This window comes from Brienomyrus brachyistius, chromosome 22, assembly GCF_023856365.1.
Source record: "Brienomyrus brachyistius isolate T26 chromosome 22, BBRACH_0.4, whole genome shotgun sequence".
NCBI lineage: Eukaryota > Metazoa > Chordata > Actinopteri > Osteoglossiformes > Mormyridae > Brienomyrus > Brienomyrus brachyistius.
Window position 1 is genome coordinate 7,665,161 of NC_064554.1, and position 26,660 is coordinate 7,691,820.

The 26,660-nt window shown below is 43.1% G+C and overlaps 1 protein-coding gene and 1 long non-coding RNA gene across 2 annotated transcripts; one reads left to right on the plus strand and one right to left on the minus strand.

Annotated features, from left to right (window-relative positions):
• Positions 1-6,489: 6,489 nt before the first annotated feature.
• LOC125717410 (uncharacterized) lies at positions 6,490-21,945 on the plus strand. The gene is made up of 4 exons (XR_007384527.1): positions 6,490-6,671; positions 15,480-15,640; positions 21,438-21,683; positions 21,811-21,945. It is a non-coding gene; the product is annotated as an uncharacterized LOC125717410 (long non-coding RNA).
• On the minus strand, positions 15,852-21,870 carry chst12a (carbohydrate (chondroitin 4) sulfotransferase 12a). The gene is made up of 2 exons (XM_048990286.1): positions 21,796-21,870; positions 15,852-19,981 (listed from the first exon to the last, which is right to left on the minus strand). Exon 2 carries the CDS (start codon positions 19,917-19,919, stop codon positions 18,612-18,614), a length of 1,308 nt encoding a protein of 435 aa, XP_048846243.1. The 5' UTR covers positions 19,920-19,981; positions 21,796-21,870; the 3' UTR covers positions 15,852-18,611.
• Positions 21,946-26,660: the final 4,715 nt, after the last annotated feature.

Here is a 26,660-nt window from a genome sequence, read left to right on the forward strand (position 1 = left end):
CGTAGCCAAGGGGTGGAGGGGGTCCGGTTTGGGGGCCTCAGGATGGTGTCTTTGCTTTTTGCGGATGATGTGACCTACAGCAGACAACGGGGGGGGGGGGGGGGGGGGGGGGTTCACAGCTGAGCGTGAGGCAGCCAGGATGAGGATCAACACTTCTAAGTCTGAAGCCATGGTTCTCGACCAGAAACGGAGTGGAGATGAGCTGCTGCCCCAAGTTGAGGAGTTTTAGTATCTCGGGGTCTTATTCATGAGCAAAGGGAAGACGGGAGTGGGAGATGGACAGTCGGGTCAGTGCAGCTTCGGCAGTAATGTGGACGCTGTACCGCTCTGTCCTGGTGAACGGGGAGCTGAGTCGGAAGGCAAGGCTTCCCGTTTACCCGTCGATCTACGCTGCTACCCTCACCTATGGTCAGGAGCTTTCAGTTGTGAGATCGTGGATACAAGTGGAAGAGATGAGTTTCCTTTGTAGGGTGTCTGGACTGTCTCAGAGATGGGTGAGGAGCTCAGACAATTCAGGAGGGACTCAGAGCAGAGCCGCTGCTCCTCTACATCGAAAGGGGCCAGCTGAGGTGGTTTGGGCATCTATTTAAGAGACCTTCTGCATGGCTCCCTGGGGAGGTGTTTCGGGCATGTTCAACTGGGAAGACATATCTCTCGGCTGGCTTGGGAACACCTTGGTATTCCCCCAGTGGAGCTGGAGGAGGTGGCTGGGGAGAGGAAGGTCTGGGAATCCCTCTGCTGCCCCTCACGACCTGACCCTAGATAAGTGGTGGAAAAAGAATGAATGAATGGATGGATGGATGGATGGATGTATGGATGTATGGATGGATATTTTTTTTATTTTACTAGTAAAATTTATTTTTAAAACTCTCTCCAAATTAAAAGAAGCAGAGCCATTGCCTACTTTGTGAGAATCAATGATTACACCATTGTAGCAAATATAAGGCATTTAGTTAATTTCTAATGTGCCCCCTCTGGTCCTTTGTAAAACGATCAATGAGCTGCTATCACACACAGCAAATCTGATGAGTTACGCCCCTTTGGTTGAAAGTAAAGGAAGAAAGAATGAAAGTCCTCAAATGAGGTTTTCGGACCTCGGTTCACTTGAATGCTGCCATCTGTTCGTCTGACATCGTGAGTCGTGGCGGCTTAATGAAGTACACAGCTGCTACTGCGCAGAACGGACCACCAGGACAGGCAGCACTGTAGGTTCCTGATGCTCTCAGATGCAGTCTTCTATAGAGCCCGATGGAGATGCCTCCGCAGGCGGTGAATGTCAACCTAATCAGCTGAAATAATAGGCAGAAATAAATTAAATGAATGCAAAAAATGAAACAGACCAAGCAGGATATATTTGTTTTTAATGGAAAGAGCAACATCCATTACAGCACAGTTCTGTCCCCTATGGACCATTAGATAGTAGCATTCGTTGTGCTGATCCAATATATGGATGGTACAGTTCTAATTTCTGGGCCATAAATACTTTTTTTATCTGGAAGAGACCCAAATATGCATCTTTTTGAGTAACTAAATTGCTAGTAAAGATATTAGTCATTTCAGCAATAACATATGAGAGGGAATGTGGTTGTACTGAAATATATCACAGTGTCACCTACTTTGGTCAGCTGGTTGGCATGAGATTTTCAATTTGAGACGAGTCTGCACACACATGCACATGCATTTACATGTATGTAAGAGATTTATTACCTTGTAAATAGTCTGTAGGGTTTGCAAACTACCCCAATGCTTTTGATATAGCTAATCTTTGGTTTATAATGGAATAATATGGATTTGCCGTAAGATTTCTTGTGTGAGAGTCATACCAGATGCCAGCCATTTTTCATTTCAGGTTCAATCAAAATCTTTAGCGTGACAGGGAAGACTAGAACAAGCAACAATAATAGGTTCTTTGAGAAGGAGCCTGGTGGCTAAACGTTTGGAAGGTCAAAATTGAGGAAAGCTTTGAGGAAAATTGAAGATTTTCTGCAAAACATTCTATCCATCATTTGAAAGTATCCCAGTACAAAGAAACTGTAAATAAACTCATGCATTTGCATAATGTTTTAGTGTGGATTAGTGTTACCTATCAGGATTGGTCTGTCATCTCCCTGTTTGGCCAGCAGGTGTCGCTGGCCATCCCAGCTCTTGATTTTTCCCTGGTCTGTTCTATTCCTAGTGTGTTCCCCTGTTTCCAGGGCTGCCACATGACTGAATGGGCTAAGTGTGCCGCTGAGTAGCAAGTATCTTGTCAGTCAACTTTGCAGGACATATAAGTTTTCATAGCCTGTGTTCCTGCATTAGTCCTTGTTTATACGTTTTGTTTATAGTTTACCCTGATTGTGACTAGTTTTGTAGTTATGTTCTGTTTCATCATGCTGCCATCTCTCTCCTGGTGTGCGAATATTTAGTGCTTGATTATTATCCTCACCTGCTCCTCATTGCCCCTAGTCCTAGTGTGTGTGGTTGATTGATAATCCGCACCTATCCCTTGTTAAGCCTCATTATCCATGTATTTATCTGCTGTCCTTCCCTTGTGCTTCAGCTGGTGATTGTGTTTGTTCTGCTTTAGATGCTTGTGTTGATTTATGCTCTCCGCCTGGCTGTGTTCTACCTACCCACCTTTGTTAGACCCCTCATGGTTCCTTTTGAGTTCAATGAAGTTCCTTGTTTTTGTAAAGCCACAACATGGATCCGTCCATTGCTCTAGCATAATAGTTTCCCATTTGTCTCATGACCATGACATGTGGGCAGCGCCAAACCACTACTGCTCAGCTTCTTAACTGTCTATCAGTGAAGCAACAATTATATAGGGGGTGATCTTTTTAAGCACTATATCTCCATTCCCAAGTTCTGAATCTAGAACAAGTCTCTGCCAAGCGTAAGCTAGTTTTGCTCAAGCTATAGGACAGAGGTCATGGTGAGTGGATCACCTTCAGCTCATGTTTTGTTGGGTTCTTGCATAGTAAACCCTTGGAATAACCCCAGTGCTCACCCTGTCTGCTTTTTTCTCCAGTTGAAGACCCAAAAGTTATGCCGACATAACAGTTAGTCCAATTTCTAGCTGAAGATAATAATTAGTACTTTCTTGCAATTTAATGAAACGCATCCCAACTTAAAACACACTAGTTGCCAAAATCATTGAAACACCTAGCATGTTGGCATTACATTTTTACATCACTGCGTGAATATTGGCGGTAATGTTTATAAATAATAAAAGAATGTTTGCAAATATCATACATTGGACCATTAAATAACTGGAGTAAATGGAATAAAGTTCTGCAATCTCTAAAAACTGGAAGTGTTTCAACAATTCTGGCCAGTAGTGTATCTAAATACTGATTTAGAAGTCAAAATTTCCAACTAGAAAGGTAATTAAAATAACTCGTTTGGTTCTGTGCCTGGTGTTTCTCTAAGCCAGTCATGCAGCATAATAATCAATAATGAAATTTAATTGCAACTCACCATGCGATCAATACTGCATACAGCCTTGTGTATCATACACAGAAGAAAACCCCCATGCCTCTGTGCAGAGCCGTGTGGGAGGAAACCTTCAGCTTCATTCGCCGTTCCTGTCACTTGTGGGTTTTTAAAGGACTTTGCTGTTGGATGAAAAATGTAAACATGAAGAACCGGAGGACTATTCCACTCACGTCTGCCCATGTTCCATCGCTAAGCGTGTCAGCAGGGAGCACCAGACAACAACCTGTCTGTCACTGGTCCTCAGAAGAATGCAGGCAGGTCCCAAACCGCAGGTGTTTAACAGTAAATGCACATTAGAGTCACAGACTGGTGGCAGCACATGGAAACTTCCAGTAAATCAAACATAAAGTGATATATTCTACTAGCAGCAGGAGGAAGACAGAGATGTGTGTGAAGTGCAGCTACACTGAACCTTAGTACTGCATCCCTTGGGATTTACCTGCTGCTCTCGCATGGCACAGTCAGCTTACACACCCTTATACAGCTTACACGCCCTTATACAGCTTACACACCCTTATACAGCTTACACACCCATATACAGCTTACACACCCTTATACAGCTTACACACCCTTATACAGCTTACACACCCATATACAGCTTACACACCCATATACAGCTTACACACCCTTATACAGCTTACACACCCATATACAGCTTACACACCCATATACAGCTTACACACCCTTATACAGCTTATACACCCATATACAGCTTACACACCCATATACAGCTTACACACCCATATACAGCTTACACACCCTTATACAGCTTATACACCCATATACAGCTTACACACCCATATACAGCTTACACACCCATATACAGCTTACACACCCTTATACAGCTTAAACACCCTTATACAGCTTACACACCCTTATACAGCTTATACACCCATATACAGCTTACACACCCATATACAGCTTACACACCCATATACAGCTTACACACCCTTATACAGCTTACACACCCATATACAGCTTACACACCCTTATACAGCTTACACACCCTTATACAGCTTACACACCCTTATACGCTGTGTCTTCTTCTCCTGTGCATTCAGACAGCCTTTCAGCAAGACCCAATCAAGTAAACCAAATAACCCATTTAGCCTTATTTTTGGTCTTCACGTTAGTTTAATGAGGACATTTTATTTGAGGTGGAGGAGTGGTAATTTACGGACTGGCACTCACAGTCAGACGAGTACAATTTCTTACATCCAACACAAACAGGCCTACAGCTATTCAAACATACCTAATATATTTTTCTAATTGTCATCTAATTGTTTACCCTAAATATTTATCCTATACGTTTTAGCATCCTTAATGCGTCAGAGAAAAATAAGGCATGCCAAGAAAGATTATATGACAACTATTTCAAGGAAAAAAATATTCTCATTGGGTACTGAATGTACAATCAGGTGATTTTTTTTTAACTTACATAATGTATATTGGTAAAAGTGACTTATCTTGCTGAAGAAATTGCAGTTATTCGTGTGAATATTATGGAATCTACAGAGGTGTGGGAAACACAGATTACTGTGTTATCACATTCAAGCAGACTCAGGTAGAAGTGAATAACTGAGGCAGGCAAATTTAAGGGATGGAGTTTAGGCTTTACATCCTGCCTAGTGTGCTCCACTGCCTTGTGCTCTGTGCTGCCTGGGATGGGCTCCAGGCCCCTCTGTGATCCCGATCAGGATAAGCAAATGATGGGTGGATGGGTGGATGGATGGGTGGATGGATGGATGGTTGGATGGATGGGTGGATGGATGGATGGGTGGATGGATGGTTGGATGGATGGATGGGTGGATGGATGGATGGGTGGATGATGGGTGGATGGATGGTTGGATGGGTGGATGGATGGGTGGATGGATGGTTGGATGGATGGGTGGATGGATGGATGGTTGGATGGATGGGTGGATGAATAGGTGGATGGATGGATGCTTTATTACTGATTCCTCTGAAATATGTAACTTTTCCCATTTGCTGTAGAAATCTGCATGATTTTTTTTCTCTTTTCACGTTCATGTTGATTACATGTATCTGTACTAAGCAGTTTCATCCAAGTCTCCTCAGACCGCAACCTTTGCTACACTATACAGTACATACTCACCAGGAATTTAAGGAAAATAGATTAGCTGAATGTAAAACATGTGGGGAATTCTTAAATATTGCATATAGGTAGCATCACATATCATAAATTTCACAATTGTAAATCACACAGATTGCCAATAAATAATAATGCAATAATGCAATCAGACATTCGGCCTCTGTTGTCTTGCCTGTAATATTTAGAAAACCTAACAAAATGTGATTCATTTCAGGGGGCAATTCTCAGTGAGAGTCACACAGAAGGGTTATAAGAAGGAATATGGGGAGTGTCTGTCACACTTGGAGCTAAACCTGCGGAGGATGCAGGTAATGCAGGCATTTTCATTCACAGCACGCTGGGCAGCCCCCCCAGGAAGCTGCCCCCCCCCCCACCATACCAAGTCTCCCACTGCTCCTGGGTGTTTAAATTAATCATTCACTACAGACACCTTAACCTAATTACTGGATTTGTCTGAGGAGGTGACAGGTCTGCTGGTCTGATGACCTTCTCTCCAACGGGAGGGGAAAAGCCACACTGCTGAAATAGCATAAGGACATAAGAAATTTACAAACGAGAGGAGGGCATTCGGCCCAAATCTTTTTGAATCCAAAGTACTTTTCAAGTACTGGAATTTACCTCGGCACATATAAAACCTGCCCAATAAAAATATAAATACAAATACAAATACAAATACAAATACAAATACGAATACAAATACAATTCCAACTCAAATACAAAATACAAAAGTGACACTAATATAAGGCAACATTAACATTAGCAAACATATTCAAAAATGTTGGGGGAGTCAACAGGGGTAGAATTTAACAGTAGTAATGAAAAGTTATGACTGGAAACAGTCTGGCACTGAAACAGTGAATGACTGGAAATATGTGGAGCAAGCTGGAGCAAGTGCTTTAGTGTTGCTGGAGACAGGCAGGTCAGGTCCTGCAGCTTTCTGAAGAACCTTAGAACGTTGTGTTCTTTGATTAAAATGCAATTCTGAAGACTTGCTGAAGGCCTGAAGTCTTCCTGAGTGATTGGGTGACAGTTGCCATGGCGCAGCAGCTGACTGGGGACAAGAGCTCACTCTGGATGGATGGTGAGTAGTCAGTGGGACGGTGCTTCTCCAGCTGTGTGATTTGCACTGCTGTGCGTGCAAAGCTTTATTAGAGGGGGGGTGAATACACCCAGCAAAATGATAGAGAACTCTCTAGAACAGTGTTTCCCAATCCGGTCCTTGGTTACATTTGGAAAAGTTACATTTCGCAATTATTAGGCGTTTGTTTCAGACTAGAAGAAAATGTGTTTCTTTTGTTGCTGAGCATGATGTGTGTGATGATTCGCAGAGATCGAGGCCTGGGTGGACGTAGGGCTTATTCAGATTTTACAGATGTCAGACATGTGGCCAACAAAACAGATACCAGAGTTGAAGGCACCTGTACATTCCTCGTTAGAAAGCAAAAGCATTCATTTGTCCTCTGTTTTCCTGCTCGATCCGTGGGAAAGAAATAAGCCTGTTAACGATGCAAGAAAACTGAGTGTCACAGCACCCCTGCCCCTCTTTCCCATTGCACGGGTCTCATTTGTGCTGGAATCCAGCTGCAGGTCTGCGGGTAGCATATTAAAGATCCCAGAATTGCTCAAAAGATTGCAAATTAACAGCAGCGATTCACTAGTACGTTTTATCCGGTTTTTGTTGTGAAACAGCCATCCGGGCAGAGACGTAACTATCATGGGTTACCCTGGTCAAAGCCATCAGACTAATGTAATATTCATGACCTTCAAGAAAACCAAGAAAATGTGGGAATAGAATGTCTTTGAAAACAGCAGTCTGTGCTGAAATTTACTTCCAAGTGCAATCTGACTATTGATGAACATTGCTGTGAGACATAGATGGGAAAACGGGTGGACATTTTTCCCATTGTGTGGCAAAATATCCCGTTGCCATGCCGACTTTTGGCCCCCAGCACTTGTGTTCAACATTTCAAGTAATGGTATTAGTGTTTCTGGAGAGTAAGATGTAACATTGTTGAAGCACAGGAGGCTACATACCATATAATTGTATTACAGTGAGCCTGTATTCCCTGAATATATATGATGAGCCACCAGTTACAACTCTGAGAACAGAGATTCAGAGCAGAAATCTTGGTGTTGTGAAACAGCTAAGCTGCCAGCTGGAATCTGGAACACTTGAACACTGAAACCTAATGTCTTTCTGTGCAGTCAGTAACAATGACCGTCAGTAATAATAATTAACATTCTGTTCCACAAAGTAAACAAACATAAAGTATACGTCCACAGCAAAACAAAAACACCTCGAAGCAATGGTATGAGTCACTGGACATCACTGTGACAGTCATGCAATTTGCTGATGACATCACTGTAGTAAAAAGACCAAACTGATGTACCCATATCTTAAATACATCCATCCATTGTCCAAACCGCTTATCCGTCTGGGTCGCGGGGGGTCCAGAGCCTATCCCGGAAGCAATGGGCACGAGGCAGGGAACAACCCAGGATGGGGGGCCAGCCCATCGCAAAGCACACTCGCACACCATTCACTCACACATGCATACCTACGGGCAATTTAGCGACTCCAATTAGCCTCAGCATGTTTTTGGACTGTGGGGGGAAACCGGAGTACCCGGAGGAAACCCCACGACGACATGGGGAGAACATGCAAACTCCGCACGCATGTGACCCAGGCAAACTGCACCACCATGCCGGCCTCACCTTAAATACAGATAAGTATTATTCATAAAATCTGTAAAATTGCCCAGCTATTATATTGACAGAATTATCACTAATTGTTAATTATGCAGATTACTAGATGGATTATTGTAATGACTAAATTAATTATGTTAGGTCAAGAAAGATTCTTTCTTGCTGGGTAATTCCTGGCCATCAGCCAGTTAAATCATATTCAGAAAAGAAAAAACCCACCTGTGCTCCTTTGGGGCCGATAGACGTATGTTTCCGAATCCAGTCGTTGCGAACCTCAGACAGTTGATGTTTTTGCTCCCTGCCGGTAGCTGGGAGGGAGCAAAACTGTGAACTGTCTGGCAGAGAGCTGGGAGGAGGCAAAAACATGGACCGACTGTGGGTCCCCAAGGACTGGTTTAGGAAACACTGCTCTCTTCGATAATAACACGAGCTATAGTGCTTCACCTGGAGGTAGGTGACCTTCAGTGAGTGTGTCACATGGTCGTACCTTTGCATCATTGTGCCTTTTTTGGGGGCGATTGATGTCATAGTAGATTAATATTCCAGAAATACAAAATGCCTCCCATTGCCAGGTGGGTAGGACACGGAAGGCTTTGTCCTTGGTAGCAGGCTTCAAGAGGTTAGCGATAATGATCCGTGACGAGTAGCTGCGTAACAAATGAATATCCCCACTGGAAAAAAAAATGTATTTAGGGAATGACGTCATCATCCGACTCCCTGCTATTGATCTCAGTCTCAAATGGTGCGCCTGTATTTCCTGGAATTGTTAAGGCTTGAATGAAGAGGCAGCAGAGTACATTCATAAAATTAAATTTGATCTTTGACTTTTTATCCATTTGATCTTGTACCCGTATTTTCGTTTTGGTTTGACAGATCAAAGATCCCCGTCACTGGGAATCAGAGATGAACACTTAACCTCTATGATTTTGAGAGTCTCCCATGAGGGAAAACAATTCAGGAAACTGAGGTTTTCAATGACCTCACGGAGTGTGCTCACTGACTGTAGCTCTGATTTGAGGTTTGCCAAGTCTTGAATGTGCTGATCGTCGTTACTGCTCTACCAAGTTCCAGCACTTACCCATAGAGTGGATAGGGAGCCAATCTGTCTGTCTTTCCACCCAACCAGTAGGTGGGTACTGGGAGGGGACGTGATTTGATAAACACTGCCTACACGCATACTGCTCAGCTACTGCTCAATCCAAAAAAAATGTGCCATTTTCAACTGTTAATATAAATGGATGCATTGCTTAAGTAATTCAGCTTAAGGACCTTAGTGGGCACTACAGTGGACGCATATAGCATGTGAACCTGCAGTTCGCCTTTGTACTCAGATCAATCTGCTACAATGCACCCTCCCCCAGAGGCTCGGAAAACAGCAAACAGTAGCCAACAGGAGGCTCTGTGCCCAGGAAATATCCTTCCCTGAGGATGGAAAACACTCTCTGGTGCATTACTTTGGGCTTTTCACCCCTCCGCTGAGAGATAACATCAGTGTTACATCATTGCAGTTTAAGGTGGAATATCCAATTGAAATTCAGCTAAAGAGACGAGTGGAAACTACGATGCATTTTAATTTCACGCTGTAAGCACAGAATTACCCGGGAAAATGTCAGGTCTTAAAGCATCATTGCTGAAATCATCATAGCTGTTTCATTTGACATTTCGTAAACAGTCCATTTCTACAGTTCCAGAGCACAAACAATCATAGCAATTTCATTGAGCGTTTCATAAACACGTCATCAACTGTAAGCACATCCTTACATGCGCAAGCCCATCAGAATGGCTCATCTGCCATCATCATTAAGCATTGCAGCGCACACGTCTTTCTGCATAACATGCGAGGCAGATGCAAAGAAGCATCCTTAAGAGCTCCAAACAATCAGAAGGTTCAAAATATGCTAATTATGATGGCAATCTCTTAAATTAACCTTCAGCTAAATATCTGGCTCTCTGGAAAACACCACACCGGTGTTGTAGTTGGTGTTATCATATGGGCTATCATCTCAAGGCTACATATCAGGAGAATCGCATGGCTTGGCGGTCACCTCTATCGTGAGCTGGAAGCCGACAGAACACCACCGCCTGGTCTCAAATTATTGCATAACTTTACTAGAAAACAGAGTCTGTTTAGACAGCATTCTCCTAGGAGATGCAGCAGCAATACCCATATTTAATTATCAGAGGACAAATGACCTGTGGCTCTTACAGCCTTAGTATTTAAGTGGATTTAAAAGTATCCAGGCAATTACTGCTGTCAGGCAGGCCCTTTAGCTGCATAGCGGACGGAAAGGCACCTACTCCCATCTTTGTCTCGGGGTCTAACGGGGGATGACAGGACCGTGCTGGGAAGACCATCCCATTCAAGCTCAGTAGCTTGAAAAATGTGGCGTTGGGATTTAACACGAATTTGCAAAGATGTGCCATGAAGGCGGAGCCAACGTCTTCACTTCAGATTGCCTTTTTATTAATGGTTTAACTGGTTTCCCTGCACATCCTGTCAGCCAGAGACAAAGGAAGAAACATGATAAGATGGGGTTGGTCCTAGGTCTACTACCCAACATGGCTACAAACTGGTTGCTAATAAATTAGAATGATAAAATGCTGTCAAGAACAAAAATGCAGCAATTCCATCTCATTTCCAATCTTCTCCAGGAGACAACCACGCTGTCAGGTTTGGAGCTGTTGTTTCCCATCCCATCCACTTCACACTTGACAGAGATTGTTCCCGGGATTGTGTTAAATAGCGAGAATCAGAACATATCAATTTCTATCTCCTGTAACATATTCTTTAATATTCAATATTTTGCATCTGTTTATTTACCCACATATTTTCACATGCTTCCAATTAACATGATCTAACACTGCCAAGAAAACCCTATAATAGCTGGGGTGTTCCTGCCATTTCATGTTTTCTTGTTAATCATACATCGATCAGCCATAACATTAAAACCACCTGCCTAATATGATGTAGGTCGCCCCCATGTTGTTAAAACAGCTCCGATCCATCGCAGCATGGACTCCATAAGACCTCTGAAACTGATCTGTGGTATCTGGCACCAAGACGTTAGCTGCAGATCCCGTAAGTTGCAAGGTGGGGCCTCCATGGATTGGACTTGTTTGTCCAGGACATGCCTTATGGGATTGAGATCAGGGGGAATGTGGAGGCCAAGTCAAGACCTTGAACTCTTTTTCATGTTCCTCAAACCATTCCTCAGTAACTTTTGCAGTGTGGTAAGGAGCATTATCCTGTTGAATGAAGCACTGGCATCAGGGAATACTGTTGCAATGAAGGGGCACTTGGTCTGCAGTAATGCTTAGGAAAGTGGTACATGTCACAGAAGCGTCCACATGAATGCCAAAGGTTTCCCAGCAGAACATTGCCCAGAGCATCACACTCCCTCTTGCCTCCTTTCCATAGGACATGCTGATGCCTTCTCTTCCCCAACTAAGTGACTCACAGACGTGTCGCCATCCACACAATGTAACAAAAAACATAAGAACAGACGAAATTTACAGAAGAGAGGAGGCCATTCGGCCATCAAGCTTGTTTGTGGAGAACTTAACTAATAGCTCAGAGGTGTTAAAATCTTATCTAGCTCTGATTTAAAAGAACCCAGGGTTTTATCTTGCACTACACTAACAGGAAGACTATTCCATACTCTACACACTGTGTAAAGAAGTGCTTCCTTAAATTCATTTTAAAATGTTCTCTTGCTAATTTCCACCTATGGCTACGAGTTCTAGTATTTAAACTAATATTGAAGTAACTATTTGACTGAACAGCATCCAGACCTGTTAGAATCTTATATACCTGGATCATATCCCCCTGTAGTCTCCTTTACTCAAGGGTAAACAGATTCAGCTCAGCTAACCTCTCCTCATAAGACATTCCTCTAAGACCAGGAATCATTCCTGTAACCCTACGCTGAACCTCTTCCAAGTCAGCAATGTCCTTCTTAAGGTATGGTGACCAAACCTGCACACAATATTCTAGTTGGGGTCTTACCGTGGAATTATATAATCGTAGCATCTCCTCCCTTGACTTAAACTCCACACACCTAGAGATGACATATTAGATCAAGCCATCTTCTCCCATTACTCACATGTAGGCACTTTCAGCAGAGGACAGGGGTGAGCATGGACACTCTGACCAGTCCGCGGCTACTCAGCCACATACACAGCCGGCTGTGACGCACTCTGTGTTCTGACACCTTTCTATCACAGCCAGCATTAACTTTTTCAGCAACTTACTACAGTAGCTCTCTTGTGGGATCAGACCAAACAGTCTAGCATCATTGAGCCTTGGGCACCCATGAGCCAGTCGCTGGTACACTGCTTGGCTTTCTTTGGAGCACCTTTGTAGGTACTGACCACTGCATAAATGAATGTTATTCACTTCACCTGTCACTTGTTTTAATGTTACGGCTAACTGGTGTATAATGTCATACTGTTCATCCTGCCTGCATTGTCCCCTGTGGTGATTAATAAACCCTATCTATCTAGATTTAATTAGGCAACAAAGTATCAGTTTATGTCTATGATACTGAATAGGTATTTAATTGATCTTGTTGGGGCACAAATCCTGTATTGGAGTCTTTTACTCACTGATGAGTCATTACATGGCAAGAATTCCACAATGACATATCTGTGTTCATCTGTTCACAACTTGTCATCCTCGGGACAATGACAAAGAAGGACTACTATCTAATTGTGGAAAAGACCTCAATATAGTTTAGTTTTGTGTTCTTCATTAGTGTGACCAATTAATCCATGTTCCCATTCACCAAGACGTGTAAAATGATGTATTAAGAGAGCAAGACCTTCTAAAGTCTGATTGATTCTGCCACCACTGATTCTGGAAATGCACACGTCGGTTTTAACTGGATGTGGCTGAGGGCTGGTAGGCGAGGCAGAGAATTGCATAGCAAAAGAAGAGTGCAGAGATTCCCCTTCCGGGGTGAACCCATGTCACTGGGGGTCATTTTTCATGTCCACCTTCATTACAAGTGCCGTCCTTTGTAAATGAGTTTGATTGTGATTTACGGCAATGGTAATGAGTTCCTTTACCCACACCAAGTGAGAACACGATCCAGCACTCACAATACATTCCCTCCTCGAACATTTCATCATCATCATTGCTTTCCTACCAGCAGACAAATTTCAGACGACTGGAACTACTGGGCCAGTAAGTCATTTGCTGGTATGGAAACATGACGGCAGCATTGGCATGAGTGACTACAATTGATACTGCATGCCATTTTAATTCCATGTCCTCTATTATGGAACCAAATATCCATCAATAGGTTCTATGACCCAGCGAAGGTAACGAGCTGGGCACCAACTGTCATGTCCCCCTTGAATGATGCCATGTCACTCATCGAAAGATGAGATCTAATGGCAGAGGTGGAGATTTCAGGTCCAGAGAGTACAAATCCAGACCAGGATTTTGTTTCAACCAACCAGTTGAGCATAAATAGTCACAGTCATATAGTACTCAACTGATTAGTTGAAACAAAATCCTGGCCTGGATTTGTACTCTCTGGACCTGAAATCTCCACCTCTGCCTAATGGCAATGCCAAGCTCACATCGCCTGGTTCTTTTAAAATGGGAGAAAAACACAGGATCGAACAGCAGTTGAGCAGAGTTCCCATTACCTTGAAATTAGACAATTTCCACAACATGGAGTACTCACAGAGTGTACCTCGATGGTCCACCCCACTGTGTCAGACGCATTATGACGGTGACACTGTTGTGCTTGTACCCAGGTTACCATGGGCTTACAGGAAGTGTTAAGGACTGGCGCTCTCATTGGCTCCTACCATGGTACACTGATCAATACATGCAGACACAAAAACACCCGCATCTCAGAACACCTCCCCAAGCAAGACACAACACTGACCTTTCTCTGAAGGCTAATACATGGCAGATACTCCCAAGCCATTCAGAAGCACTCTAGTGGAACCAAGCAATAAAAATACATATTTCCATGCCACCCAGCATCCATTTTTTTTATCTCCCGTTGTTTCTGTCATGTGGGCTTGAAAAGTATCTCTGTCACTTGGATATAAAGCCAGCATATATAATTACCCAGGGACAGCCAGGATGGCTACATACCCGAAATGATTCTCATTCAAACCTCTGTTTTACATACATGCATTATAATATTCACACGTTTTGGTTTATTTTTATGTATATTTTGGTCGGTTTACTCCATAGGTGGCACAGTGCTGCCACCTAGTGGAAAATAGTGCAGGTAACCATATCTCATAAAATAAGGAAGCTTCACTCCCAGTAGGGGTTAGTCAATGAATAATTTACATTTGAGAGTACCTAGCTTATGCGTGACAGAGCATGCATTTGTTTATTAGCTGCCCATACAATAGGATAGACAACTAATAGTAGTGGAAATGTAACTGACAAGACTTTTAAATAGTGCCTTTCTTCAGCGCTCTTTAAAGCACTGCCTGTCTGCTCGGGGCTCAATTGAACCCTGTTCGGGTTTAGATTGAAACCTAAATGGCTAATTTCAGTGTTAGTACTTAAATACCGGGAACATGTGAAAAGGCCCAAGGGAGAGAAAAACTACAAGGAACGTTCTTAAAACGACTGAGATATTTTGCTCTGTATCTGAACGGGATTTCAAATTGATTTATCCATGCCTGAGCATTGCATAATAGTAATTCTCTGCAGCAAGACAAATCTCCGTATGCGAAGGAAACCACATTGCGAAATGAACCACCTGAATCAACAAGCATCTAACAAATATCACCTTGGTAGACCACTAGAAAATCACAGGTTGTCAAATCACTGCAGGCTGGAATTAAATATTTAATCATTTTCCGGATGCTGCAGGATGCCTACAATAGAGACGAAGAGGGGAAAAAAGCAACATGTTATTTGTAGACACTGGCTGCTGGAGGGTTTTCGGTAGCCAAGAAGCAAGATTTTGTAACATATACCATGGTTACTCAATGTGAGTCTTCGAAATCACCAGCCTACACACAGCGATCTACGAAGTAACACTAGGAACAAGCTTAGAGGTGTCATCTTCACAGCTATGAAATGGTTCTGAATTTCACAAACTGTCTAAACATTCATATTTTTAAGAAGGGCTTTGGCTAAACTTTCTGTCTGTTCTGTCCATTCTATCGAGAATTTTCACTTGGTAACGTGTTTTGGCAGGAAACCACATCACACATCGACCTTTGGATGTCTTAGCTCACCCCAAAGCCTTCATCGAGACCCTAAAATGACACCGGTAGAACAGACCTGCAATTACATCGTTTCTGCGATGTTGTGCTTCGCAGATTCAGCACAGCTGGCTGAATTTTTACACTCCTGGGGTAAGAAACTGCTTCTTCTATAAACACAGCAGCTAGAACCTCAACCTGAAATCCACCCAATCTGCGTTGAAGACAGGAGTCATAGGTGTAGTAAGCAAACCTGACTGGCTGATTCAGCGCACTGTACTTCCTGATGCATTAATACAACTCATGTGTCACAGGCAAAAAAAATGTTTTTTTAAAATCCCACCAAAAAATGACAAAAGGCAGGTACCACTGTAAACTTTATTCAAATCACCAAGAATAAAAATTTCAAAAGGCATAAATCATGCATTGATCTATTACTTTTCCCTTTTGCCCTATTTTTTCATACTCTTTACCCCATCTTATGGAACTAAATCGTTTTAAATAATACAGAAATAAATAGCTTTTAAAAACAGTTTCCACCAATGGCTCACACCGGCAAGCAGAAGAATCAGCCTGACCACGCTAATAACATTACACAAGCATGAATATACACCCGTTTTTGATTTCTTTTAGCTGATATCTGCCTTGTGCATACACTTTGGAAACACAGTGATCTTTTAGGCGGCCAACTCAAATAACATGAATATAACATACAGGGCTCTACTGGTTTTACAGGAAAACAGAGAGTAAACATTTGATGTAAAATATTTGACACCTTTTCACGCTACAGAGCAGCTGCATCTAAAAGAATGAGTCCTTCCTCTTTTAAGAACTTTTATACAGAGGCCAAAAAAGAGACAGATTCATTGGAAGAAAAGAACATTCAAAAGTTTCAAAATATAACCAATAATTTTGGTGCCATACTTGATTTACAGGCAGCGTAAACTTACTATGCATTTTAGAATATCCTGATTTAAAATATTCCCAGAGAAATCACTCAATAAAATAAATTCAATTTATAAAAATATTTCTTGACATGTAACTCAGCCCCAACCCCCCCCCCCCCCCATCAGGAACAAGGCACTGTTCCCAAACAAATCGGCCAGTGCAGTCACCTCAGCTTAGGATAATCAGCTGTATGTTCCTCAGGGCTGGTTGGGCTTTAGGCTCGGATTGGGGCAGAAGAGGTAAAAAAAAAAAAAAAATCCCTTTATTTTATCTCCAAACACCAGACACCTCTTGAAGCCAACGTTCCCTTCCACCGTTCTCCCAGAATTCCCGCAGAGGGAAGCTGGAACATTCCAGAATCCACTCGTGTGCAAACAGCAGCAAGTTATCACCGGTTCACAAGTTCAGCTTGAAAACACTGTACTATGAATTTCACTAAAATATTCTATCCCCCTCTAAATCAACGACCATTTACGACTGGCTTACAAATAGAGGAAACATTTTTTCAAGCTCCTCAGATACGATTGTGTACTTCCAATTATACATAAAAAAAAATACATCTATAACACAATAGCACATCAAAGGCAAATAACAGAATTCTATTGAGAATAACAATATGTTGCCCTTCCATTGTCCAGAATCTTGTTTTTCATTGGATATAAAACTTAATGAGCAGCCAGCACACTTAGATACCACGCACATATACGACATTTTCATTTAACGTTTGAAACCAAAAGGGTCAAATCATTTGAAATACTGGGCGCTACACTATTTCAAATTTAATTAAATGGAAGTGTTGCATATTTAACTTTTGTCATGGTTGCCAGTAATAAGTTTAGTACAGCAAAACTTTGACAGATATTTCTTTGTTTCTATATATTCATCTATAACTGATGAATTCAGACAAGGGATGAACAAAACAAATGCACAGAACTACATATCCAGTCCGAGCAGCAGACCACTAGCCTGATTATAAAAAGTAATTTGCAGATTAAACAACAGCATGCTTTTAACACAACATAATACAATGTGTGGTTTGTTGTTTATTTATAATTACAGTCCACAGATGGTACACAGAAAATACTCCTGTGTGTGATGTGCTGATTGGATAAGTGCTAACGGGCCCACGCAATTCTCATTGGCCAAGCTGCCACTGGTGGATGAGGTCAGCAGTGCATGGTCTACTGTTGTCCTTTGCAACATCTTACTTTCCTCACTAAATGATTTCTTAATGAGCTCTAAAGCACAAAAAAAAAACAGTACTAGTTAAGTTACGATGATAATCAACTGACGGATATTTATTCCTCACTTATATAAAAACTGCCCTTGTTTCCTTTTAAGCTACACAAAACACTTCCTCCTTAAAAAAAAAATTTTTTTTTTTTTATATTTATAATAATAATAATCGATACTTTTATTGTCCCCGTAGGGAAATTGCCTTTACGCCTCCTACAACTTGCTCTTTTTTCATAGAGGAAGTTGTCTGCGAAGGGCTGCCACCCGTAGCGGGGCCCAGGGAGCTGGGAGTTAAGGGCCTTGCTCAAGGACCCACAGTCTGAGGCGGGGTTTGAACCTGCGACCTTCTGATTACAGGCACACAGGTTTAGCCCACAGAGCCACACACTGCTCCCTCATCTATCATCTAGTTTATAAGTTTCCCATTTCCATCACTACCACGTTTCCTTAGATACGTCAGCTAAACCTCGCAGCAACACCCGAAAAATATATATACATTATTAAAAACAAAATGAGGATGACAATAGTACAGGTGACTGACAGAGTGCACTGACATACTTTCATGCATATCCTTTTTAAACGGCAAACACGCCATTTCAACACCCGTTTCATGCCGTCGTCTTTCCTCTCCCTCCTCGCCTCCTGTGCTCCAGCGGTATATTTTCGATCCATGTCACGTGAGTGGGATCGCAGGTGTGTAGCGGAAAGCCCTGCGTTCTTCAGTTTCGCCCTTTTTTATCCCATGTAGAAAACGAAGTCCGGGTGGCACGAGAAAGTTCCACAATCTTATTAAAATACAGTATTAACTTGAACTGGAAAAGAGTGACCTCAATCTCGGCATTCTAACCTAAATTCTATATTGACCATGGGATGTAATGCTACAGTATTTCTATATTTCAAACAAAACTGCAGCCCCACACCAACGCTGACAAAGGCATATCTACTTCTGTAGTAGCTTTTCTGGTTTTGGATACCCAAAGAGCTTAAAGTCTGTTTCGTAAAGCCTGTACAGGTCTTGCTTCCATTTGTGTGGGATGCTGCTAAACCAGTCCCCTTCCCAGCTGGCAGCTGTCTGGTTGTGTCTACTGGGGGGGAACTGTACGATGTTGTCAACCCGCAGGACCCGAAGCAATTGCTCAGCGTCTTCGTCCAAAGTCTCCAGCTTTCCCACAAAGTCATAGTTTATCTGGCAAGGGTGGCACATGCGATAGACTTGCTTCCAGTGCTCGTTGAATGATATCTTCTTTTCCGTCTGGGGGTCCAGCAGATACTGAATGAAGTTTGCGAAGGATGGACGGATGCCAGCAGAAATGGCATCAACGACAGAGGCAGGGGGATTAGAGTGGTTGGTGTATCTCTTCAGCATGACGACGCCATACTGCCGATAGAAATCCGAGTTCTCCTCCTCGAACTTGTTCCTGTAAGCTGAGATGAGTCGCACAAAGGGGTCCCTTACAAACAAGAACTTGGTGTACTTCTTGAGCTTTACTTTCATCAAGTGGCGGGAGAACTTGCCATAGCGTTTCCAGAAGTTGTTGAAGGTGAAATGGCTGCTGCTATTGTGAACGTGCTCCCGGGGGATGTCCATGGGGTCCTGATAGGGGGCACCATCAACAAGTAGGCTTTCACTCAGCATGATCATGATGCGTTTCCAGTTGCTGCATGCCACCTTGGGCACATAGCAATAGATGATGCCATGGCGGTCATCCACAATCAGATGGTTCAGCTCATTGTTGGGAATGTCGTCGAATGTCCGCTTCTTCCCAGGGAAGTTTATTGTGCTGTTGCTGCAAAGGTCTCGCAGGGTCTGCTTCCTGTCTTCCTGCCGCTGCCTTTGCTCGGCAGAAATGGGGGTCTGGTGGATCTTCCACTCACGTCGTGGCACAAATTTCTCCTCGGGCTTCCCCGCCTCTCCCGACTGGTTGCGGGAGCCGGGGGTACCCTCCTGCGTCTGCTCACTGGGCTCAGAGGTGCCCTCGAGAAACTGGTTGATGAAGGCATCAACGTCCGAGAGGAAGACATTCCCCTTGTCGTCGTCCGCTTTGTGTCTGACCTTGGCTTGGCTTTTGGGGGGGATGCGAGAGGAATGGGGCCCAGAGACAGTGGTGTGAAGGTAGAAATGAGTGGCTCCGACATCATCCCAGTAAATTATAATCAGCAGGATCATAAACAGGGAGCCCAGGATCAGGAAGATGCGAAAAAGTCTCGGTTTTCCCATTTTATCTGATCCGAACGGAAGAAATTCCATTCTTATTTCACTTCCATGTCACCGTCCGCTGTCCAGGGAATCACTATTCCTTTGTGCAGGTCCTGGACCAAGACGAAAGAAAGAGCAAAGCAGATGTTATCTGTATAATAATGTACAGCATATGCAGTAAAATCATCACAGATGAAACTATTATTAGAATCATTAAACGTATACAGAATTATTACGGATTTATTAATATGGGGTCTAAAATGTCCCCATTGGTTTCATGGGTTTGTAGGGTCAGCCAGAAACAGCTCTCATGTGTCCCTGGATTCAAGCCTCTAGAGACCCTAAACCCACCGGATCCAGACACTAGGTGTCAAAACTTTGATGCTGATGTTTCTTACCTATCCTGTTACATACAAATATTCCCTCACCAAAACTCACCACCCTGGCAGTCTTGGAGAGAGTCGAACACCAGGGTAAAAATGTGCCTCGTTTCTGCTATTTCTGGCATTTTTCATAATCAATGAAAAAGAAATGCCATTCAGTGAATGGAAAGATTTGACATTAAACATCTAAAGTTGCGGCTGGCTGCGAGTAAGCTAGTCCACTTCCACTGCAGACGTCGACCTCGATCCTGCGTGGTCAGTTATGCCAAACAGACGATCCAGTGAAATAAGCTTTCAATTCCGAAAAACAAAAGTACGATTTCTTAATGGGTCTTTAGGTGATCAACTGAGTTGGCCTGGGTAGTTCCTTTACACATTTCAAAAGTAAGAATGAATAAATTGAAACTTAAAGTGAAACCTGTCTGTGGATTTGATAAGTATTACAAAGGATGTCATACCATTACTTCACACCATGGATCTTTTATCGAAATTGGTGTGGTATGATTTTAATAATGAAATTTAATGCAAAGCAGAAGTATAACACGAAATATAGATATGGTTTCTTTCGCAAAACAAGGTTTCATCTCTCTCTCTATCTCTCTCTCTCACTCACACACACACATACACACAGCGAAAGAGAGAGACAGCGCAGAGTGCATTATAATAATTCGACCACAAATAAAGCTCCGGATAACGAAGTTTTATTAACATTGTAGATTCATTAAAGTATATTCTATTATAGTATTATAACCTATTTATCGAAACCTGGCAGCAACACAAGTTCCTCGCCGAATGTGCCAAGATATCCAATTGCCGTTGCGCACAAATTAAATATACATGATGACATGATGAAGAGCGCAGACCTCGTTCAAAAACAACAGCGCTGCTGCTGAGCCCAAGGAAACTTCACGTTTGCACGTTTGGCACAATCAGTTGACACAACAGCGATCGGGCACCGGCAGTGAGAGAAAATCCGTTCTCGCTGCGCTGAAAACTTCCTGTTTAACGTTTACTCTTCTATCGAGCTAGAAATCACAACGGATCTACAAATCCGGGGTAACTGAATGGTCTGATAAAAGGAGACGATTGCACCTACTGATCAAATGCAACTGTGTCCCCCCGCGGAATACAATGTATCTCTTTCAAGCCTTCCTGCTCACTCCCTCCTCCCTCCCTCCCTCCACAGCTGCCAGCGCCGCAGCCTTTCCGATGGAAGATGCGCCTTTCCTGCAGGCTCTACACCCAGACCGATCGGCGACCGCCCGAAGGCAGCCCCCATAGAGCCTGTCTGCTAGTCCACCACGATCCCCTTTCAACTATACAAAGTTGAAATAATCTAACGCGTTTCCTCAGCAAAGTACAGACCAGACCTGCACCGAAACGATTTCGGATCACTTTTCCCGTAAGACCCTTCAGAGCAAATTTTGAAAAGGTATGCAGTTTTGACGGCTGTCAGTAGATCTGCGTCTGAAAATATAAATTAATAAATCAACCGCTCTCCTTCTCTTAAAAGCTCACCGTATTCAGCGCTTGTTGTAACTCACCTCGTTTTTTTTCAGGTTCTCCACGCTGTCATCTGGTGGCATCGGCGACTAAAATGATGCACGAAATGCTTTGCTACATAAACCAGGAGGCGGGGGAACCGTCATGATGAAATATCGCGAGATTTCCGTTTGCGAGTGCAGTTTAAAGATGTTGAAAGCGGCTACCGACGCATCAGATTATGAGTATGACGGCTGATAACCGCACGTTTCAAACGTAATTTAAAATGGCATTTATTTGTCTGTTGGTTATTGTTCATATTATTTATTCATTAATTCATACGTATATAATTTTATCTATGTATTGTGCGTGCATATGTAAGTGGTATGGTGAGCAAGTTCAGCAAAGGAATCCTCAGATATAGTTTCAGGAGGGGAGTTATGAATTTACTATTATAAATGATGTCTAACTGCAGCGCGGTTCAGACACCGGCCTACCCCGTATCTCTTCCAAAAATGGAAGTTTTAGTGCCAGTGAATTATTGCCTCCACTGCATTCAGTCCAAGCTGAAAATAATAAAAATTAAAAAACAGTCAACCTCCAGGTATAACATAATTATGAAGTATTCAAAAACGTATGAAACAGAAATATGCCATGTTTCAACAGTGAATTTATATTTACTGAAAATGCATGTTTTTTTACTAAAACAGTTGTTTTTTAGGCGTTCTATGTAGGCCTATGAATAATTCATCCGTCCAGCCGGTGTACCCAGTGCGGGGTTGCATTGTACCTTGAATGGAATGTCACCTCGACTGAGCTAAGATGTACTTTTAGACAGGAATGATCACGATTTAAGCTGTAACTTTACAATGGCCTGGTGTAGTGCCATGCCATGCTCCGCCTCACATTCTAGGGGAGCATTCTGCATAGAGCATAGAGCAGCATTAAATTGTCGATGATTTATCTTGATCCTAGATCTGCCTTTTCTTCATTGTATCAAATCGTGAACTTAAAATCTGCTCGTGAGTAGGTTTGTTCTATGTAAACACGGATGAGCTCACACACTTAACTAGTTACCGACTGTACGTCAGAAATATATTAGCTGCTTATATTTGGAGCCCAAGTCTAGGAAGGTTGGTTTCACGAGCACGCTGAATGTGTGCATTGCTCTGAGGTTAACCCTCTTGTGGTGTCAGGAAAAGGCTCACAATATCGCCACTCTGAACCCTTCGTGCCATATGTCACTCACGTGTTTATAAAATACAGCAAATGGTTCAAGAAGCTTCATTAGGGTATCTCAACTACCCGCCGCATCTCCCTTTCTTGATGCGGACTGTATACCGGGAGGGGCATGTGTGCCGGCCATGGGCTCCTGCGCAACACTTCCATCACTATCAGTACAGGAATGCTTGGAGTGGAGTTTATGCAGTGTTAAATATTAAGTATTTACATACTTACTGATTCTCCTCACGAGTGGTCACTGTGACACTGTGTCCCCATCCAGCACATCACACGGGTCAGCCTCTTCTCGCTCAGACACAGGTGGACGTTTTATGACACTCCCTGCAACTGAATCATCAAAAAAAGAATATATGGAAACTGAACCACAAGGCCTCTGAAAACACACCTACAAAGCACATATCCTGCCACCCGGCTCGAGGAGGAGTGTCCCCCTCCGATGCCCTCAGAAACAGGGCGACGGGCATTTTGCTGGAGATTCAGCTCTTCGGCAGGGGTGAGGTCTGGACCAGGTGGACCTCCACCAGTTCCTTTTAGCTCCACCTTCTTCTTACTAGCTTTTAAAGGAATAATAATAATAATAATAATATATCAATAAAACAAATGTTCTTGAAACTGTTTATGCTATGATATATAAGATGTTCCCAGATCCTCTCTGTGCTTACATTTGATCTGCATTATAATGAATAAATATCAATTAATGATCATGGTGGTGCAGTGGTTAGCACTGTTGCCTCACACCTCTGGGACCCGGGTTCGAGTCTCCGCCTCGGCCACATGTGTGTGGAGTTTGCATGTTCTCCCCATGTTGTCGTGGGGTTTCCTCCAGGTACTCCGGTTTCCCCCCACAGTCCAAAAACATGCTGAGGCTAATTGGACTTGCTAAATTGCCCATAGGTGTGCATGTGTGAGTGAATGGTGTGTGAGTGTGCCCTGCGAGGTGCTGGCCCCCCATCCTGGGTTGTTCCCTGTCTCCTGCCCATTGCTTCCGGGATAGGCTCCGGACCCCCCGCGACCCAGTAGGATAAGCGGTTTGGAAAATGGATGGATGTAACACTGTGGAAATTTGATATTGCATACAAAAAGGCACTTATGCCTTTCATTTGTCCGCCACTTTTTGTCAGCCCTCTTTTGGAGTTTTGTTTGCTTTTGCCGTCTTTCCTTTTTTACCGATTAATTCCTTGAATTCATCACACCCCTGCAGTAACTTCTTGCTCAGCCTGGGAAAAAAAAATTCCGCTCTTTCTCCTGCCATCTCTACCCACCAGTAAGCGACTTGCTGATCATGTTTCCTAGCCCAGATATATATGGGCTTTTTGAGCAGCGTGGGAGAGCGCAGTCATCTCAGATTATTGAATCCAGCTATGCTAATCTAATCCTCAGGTGCGTTTGGGGAGCCGACATAACTGGATGAGTTTTACCGCCGTCAGCTGATCCAAGATGAGGCTGCTGATCTTGGATGATTTAAGCGACATATGGAGAATAACCCCCCCAGGAGTTAAAGTGCTGCTTAAGTGCAGAAGCTTATATATGTGTCAGTTATTATTATTGTTTATATGGAAGCCACTGTTAACCACAGGGTGCTTGATGCTGTCTGAGGCTGCCTAGATGCAGTTAAAGTGTCAAATGACATGAAGTTACATGTGGGAGGCGCATTTAAAAACAAACACACAAAAAAAACACGTCAATGCAGCATTTGTTCTCATGAGCCGGAAGTGAGATTATCGTGTTGACAAAGATTGAATACATGTCAAGAGAGCTTTAAAATGATGTGTCAGCATATGGTTACATAATCATCACTTATTATTTGTGTGGATTGTGATTTTACAGTTATTTCAGCCAGCATTCAGTTTGATACTTCCTACTGGCACATTTTGTGTTATTTTCCATTTTGGATATAAATATAACCCAGACCTGACAGAACTATGCTTGGCATTTTTGCACATCTTACATAAATATGTAAATATACTGGCAGCTGACTAATTGGATGTGGAATGCCGTGTGACTTCAGTTTGCCTACGTGCTCATCATTGTCATTGTGAGACATGGATACCAACGCTTCCAGTTTTTTGGCAGGTCGTGCTGCCCCATGGCAGAAATTCCGTGCATCAGACCGTCATCAGCGTGAGGCATCACTAAAGTGCTGATTTGCTCACCCGAGCGTCTCCATGTCTTAGACGTTGGCCTTCATCTTCCAGTGGCTGAAAAATGCCCAGCCGCCCCTCTTCCACTGGGAGGCGACGGAAGGTCTCGCCACATACGTCCCACGCCATTGTTTCTTCTCTTAATGTTTTTAATGATAACTTGAGCCTTTAACAACATAGACTGTTCTAGACCCTATTTAGGGGGGCTGCAGCCCCCTGAAAAACAACAATTTTAGCAATTTGTACCAGTTTTTCGTATACTGTACGTTTCATACCCCTGGCTCGGGAAATTTCATTGGGAATCCCCCCTACTCAAATAAAATTGTGAGGGGGAGGAGGGACTGAGCTCCCGCAAGGGTCAGAATCACCCCCTGACACCCTAGGCGGCAAGATTTACACGCTGCTAATTCTGGCTTTGGAAACTGACTGGCATTATGCTGCTGTTAAACACAGCGGGGAAAACTACTCAGTCTGCCTCTATCTGATTATTCACTCTACATCCAGCAGAAAAAATATTCAGGTTGGCCTATGAGCAGTTTTGTATTAAAATGCAATTACTGAAAGTTTTATTCCATAATAACATTTTCTATTGGAATGTCCATTCCAGTTACAGGCCTTTTTATCTGTTATCTATTTTATCTGTTACATCTGTTATTCTATTAATTATAGTTTGTCATTTACACCCTAGTTGCTCTCCATCCATTGCCCATTTTAGCATCAAGGTCTTCTGCTCATCATATAAGAAACACACATTGTAATTATACGTTTTACAAACAATAACCCCTCCCCCCCCCCCCCCCATCTCCCTGCTTGTTCTGGACGTGCGGAGATAATGCGCAAGATCTTTCCCATGCATGAAACCCAGAATATTTCCAGCTCTTTTTTTATATACAGTGAGGTCATTCCCATTAAATGACACCATAAAGCCTTAATTGATGGGTTGTTTTCTGATTAACACAGCAAACTGCTATTGGGTTATTCAGCCTATGTTTGGGTGTCGGAGTTGTTTACCAGACGCTTTGCCGTGGATCATTTGGGTGTCAGTGCTGCAGCATTCACTGTACCCCACATCAGAATAGCAGAGTATGGTGTGCAGCCCCCTTACCATAAAGGAGCGACCCCCCCCCCCCTTACCGTGAAGGAGTGACTGCTTTGGGCTGCCACCTAGGTTTCCTTGCATGATCTACAGGCCTGCCAGTCAAAGGCCTGCAGACCTAACAGCGGCCCTCCCCAGGAACACTCAAGACAACGGTGTCTAGGTCCTGTTTGCATCCGTCACCGAAGGCCGACTTTATATCAGGCATAAAAATCACGGCTCATTTCACAATACAAGTTGGTTGTGGGAAGAGTGTCAGGAAAACCATAGACGCTTAAACCAGTCATAAGCACAGCTGTGGTTTGGATTTGGGTGACGTGGTCATGCCTTAAAATGAACTAGAGCTTAAACTGAAAAACAAAGCTTGCATTCCCTTCTTTATTCCTTTCCAGACGAGCACGACTCTCCTGTTTTTGATCTTAGGTTGTCTAGCGACACGCAACCAATT